Below are 2,500 nucleotides of genomic sequence, written 5' to 3'. Positions count from 1 at the left end.
CAACGTCAGCTCAGTCATCATGACGCGAAGAGTTATTCCTGACAGCAGCGTCATCGGATGAGGTCATGACAAGCGTATCGACACCACCCACTTCCTCATAACTTGGAGGTTGTGTCCCCTCCTCCATCATCATGACCTCGTTGTAGGAAGGCGGGGACACGGCCACGTCCGCTGTCTGCCTGGGGATGGTGACATCAGGCAGCGGTGGAACGCTGCACGAAAGCGAAGGAAGCGGCTGAAAAAAGTCAGGCAGCGGCTCCACGGCGGCGGGGGAATATGCCGCGTTGGTGTGACCCCTCCCTGCTACTACTCCAGCGGGCCTGGTGGAGGGTTGGTTGGCTGGCAGGATGTACTCACCTTGCTGCTGACTTCTGCTGCTTCTGCTCCTGTTGTTGTTGGCCCCAGCCCGAGGGACAGAGGTCACGGCCGTGGGCGACGTCACCCTGGGTGCAGCAGTGGTGTGGCCGCTAGCTTGGTGCTTGCATTTCCCATACTGACAGATTATGACAAGGATGGTGACAAGCATGAACGCGACGGTGCCCACCACTAGCAATGTGGGAAATGATTCTTTGCTGTCGTCACCTGACGGCCCTGTAATCAATGGAATCATCACACAATGTTGTCACGGGGAAAAGAAATTATTAATCTGCCAGCGCCGGAGGAAGCCTTATATCATACCCCGGCAAAGCATTTGAAGAAAACGTTGTTAAACACGAGTACTTGCGTACAGCACACACACACACACACACACACACACACACACACACACAATTATATATATATATATATACATCTTTCATTCCTTTTTTTGCGGAAGGAATGCGTAAAGTTGCAGGGAGAGAGCGGGAAGGAAGATTGAAGAATGTGTTAGAACAACCTCTACACTCCATCTCGCTCTCTGCGATCAGCTTCGGATCCACTCTGTTTACGCATACCCAGATTCAAACACTCCACTGTTGGCCGCCGTTCTTTCTCTGTCTGTGGACCTTGCAGTTGGAATGAACTTCCCCTTTCGCTCCATCAAAGCTCGACACTCAGCTCTTTCAAGTCTGGCCTTGAAACCCACCTTTCCCAAAAATAGCCTCCTTTCCCTACCTCTTCCTTGTCTTCAGTTTCTCCAGTTTTAGAGTTATGCTTGCGTGTGAATGACTGGTATGAAAGCGTTTTGATTTGTCTCTGCACAAGATTCAGCACTATATAAATATCTTCATCATTATTATCAAGACAGCCAATGGGGGACTAATGGAATTCTAGGACAGGGAGACATTAATTTCTGTTATGCCTTGTTATGAAAAACAGTTTTATCTCCTGTTCAAAAACCAGCTGTCAGGGAAATAAAATCCCCAACAGTCAGAGACCTAGAGACACCTCTGTCCTAACAGTTCGGAGCTTTCAGGCATGTGGAAACTACCACCCGTCCTCGTAAGTTATGTATTTGTTTCTGCCGTGTCTCATTTATCGTATTTGTCTTTGTCATTACCATCACTGTCACCAGTATGTCGTCGCTGTCATTATCATCAGTGCCATCATTTTAATTGTTACTGTCGTCACTGTCATGGTCTATGTGTTGCAACATTCACACTTCATCAACTCATCCAGCCCTGTGCACGGCATTAGTCTGGCATCAAAATCCGTCTAATCAAAACGGTTTTCACGTTTCTACACGCGCATAAACTGCAAAGAATGGGAATTAACTTCTACAATATTTCCGGATGTGTCAGGGACACAAAGGTCAAAGCTCTGAAATAAAACTATCACTCACAGTAGTGATCAGAAGTTGTAGTGGTGGTGGTTGTGGGTACCGTTGTGAAACGCCGGATTTATACAATAGTCTGAATCCTCTGCAAGTATCTGATGAATCAGACTTGAACTTAACAAGGATCTCCCGACCAGAACTGTAGAAATAGCTGTTCAAGCCACTGTTTCCGCATAGTTTTGCAAGAAGATTGTCATTGCTTGCCAGACCTGGGGAAAAATACAGGAACAGTTAAATACAACACAAAGATGAAGAGCCTAAAACGCAAAAAGAGCAATTACCATTTAAGGATCGTGCGTTCTGACGTTCACAAGTGTTGGTTTCTTTTCTATCATTCAGGGAACACATCCGGATTGAACGCCGAACAACAAACAACCAGACTTTCCTTTCTCTTCCACACGTGGTAGATAAATCATCTTGCATCTTTCCTTCCCATGACCAAACTTGGAGAAAAAGACATCACACACAATTGACAGGAACGGTGTCGTACCCATGTACTGTGATCATCAATCCCGTGACAGTCGTGACCCATCACTTCGGTATACATACCACACGGGAACGCTCCATAATTATGTAATTCGAAGAGAACCATGATTTCATTACCTCCGTCATAAAAAGACAGGCTGTCGAAGGTACAGTCATGATCGTTTTCCAGACTGATGTCAGCCACGTACAGACGCACCGTGAAACGCCAGCTCTCTGCTCTGATTCTCCAGACACATTCCTTGTTGCTGGTTGCGCAGA

At 46.7% G+C, this 2,500-nt stretch overlaps 1 protein-coding gene across 1 annotated transcript in view; it reads right to left on the bottom strand.

The window, feature by feature from the left end:
• LOC143295963 (astacin-like metalloendopeptidase) overlaps positions 1-2,500 on the bottom strand; it is an 11,319-nt gene that overhangs the window by 1,645 nt on the left and 7,174 nt on the right. Inside the window, exons 3-5 of the mRNA XM_076607671.1 lie at positions 2,360-2,487; positions 1,763-1,965; positions 1-591 (exon numbers count right to left, since the gene is read on the bottom strand). The exon at positions 1-591 is cut by the window's left edge and continues 1,645 nt beyond it. Of these exons, the coding sequence (XP_076463786.1) occupies positions 547-591; positions 1,763-1,965; positions 2,360-2,487 (376 nt within the window). The 3' untranslated portion in view covers positions 1-546. The remainder of the gene's footprint in view (positions 592-1,762; positions 1,966-2,359; positions 2,488-2,500) is intronic.

The sequence above is a fragment of the Babylonia areolata genome, chromosome 21 (genome assembly GCF_041734735.1).
Source record: "Babylonia areolata isolate BAREFJ2019XMU chromosome 21, ASM4173473v1, whole genome shotgun sequence".
Taxonomy (NCBI): Eukaryota; Metazoa; Mollusca; class Gastropoda; order Neogastropoda; family Buccinidae; genus Babylonia; species Babylonia areolata.
Note: the sequence above shows the minus strand (reverse complement) of the source record. Positions and strands in the feature narration are given on the sequence as shown.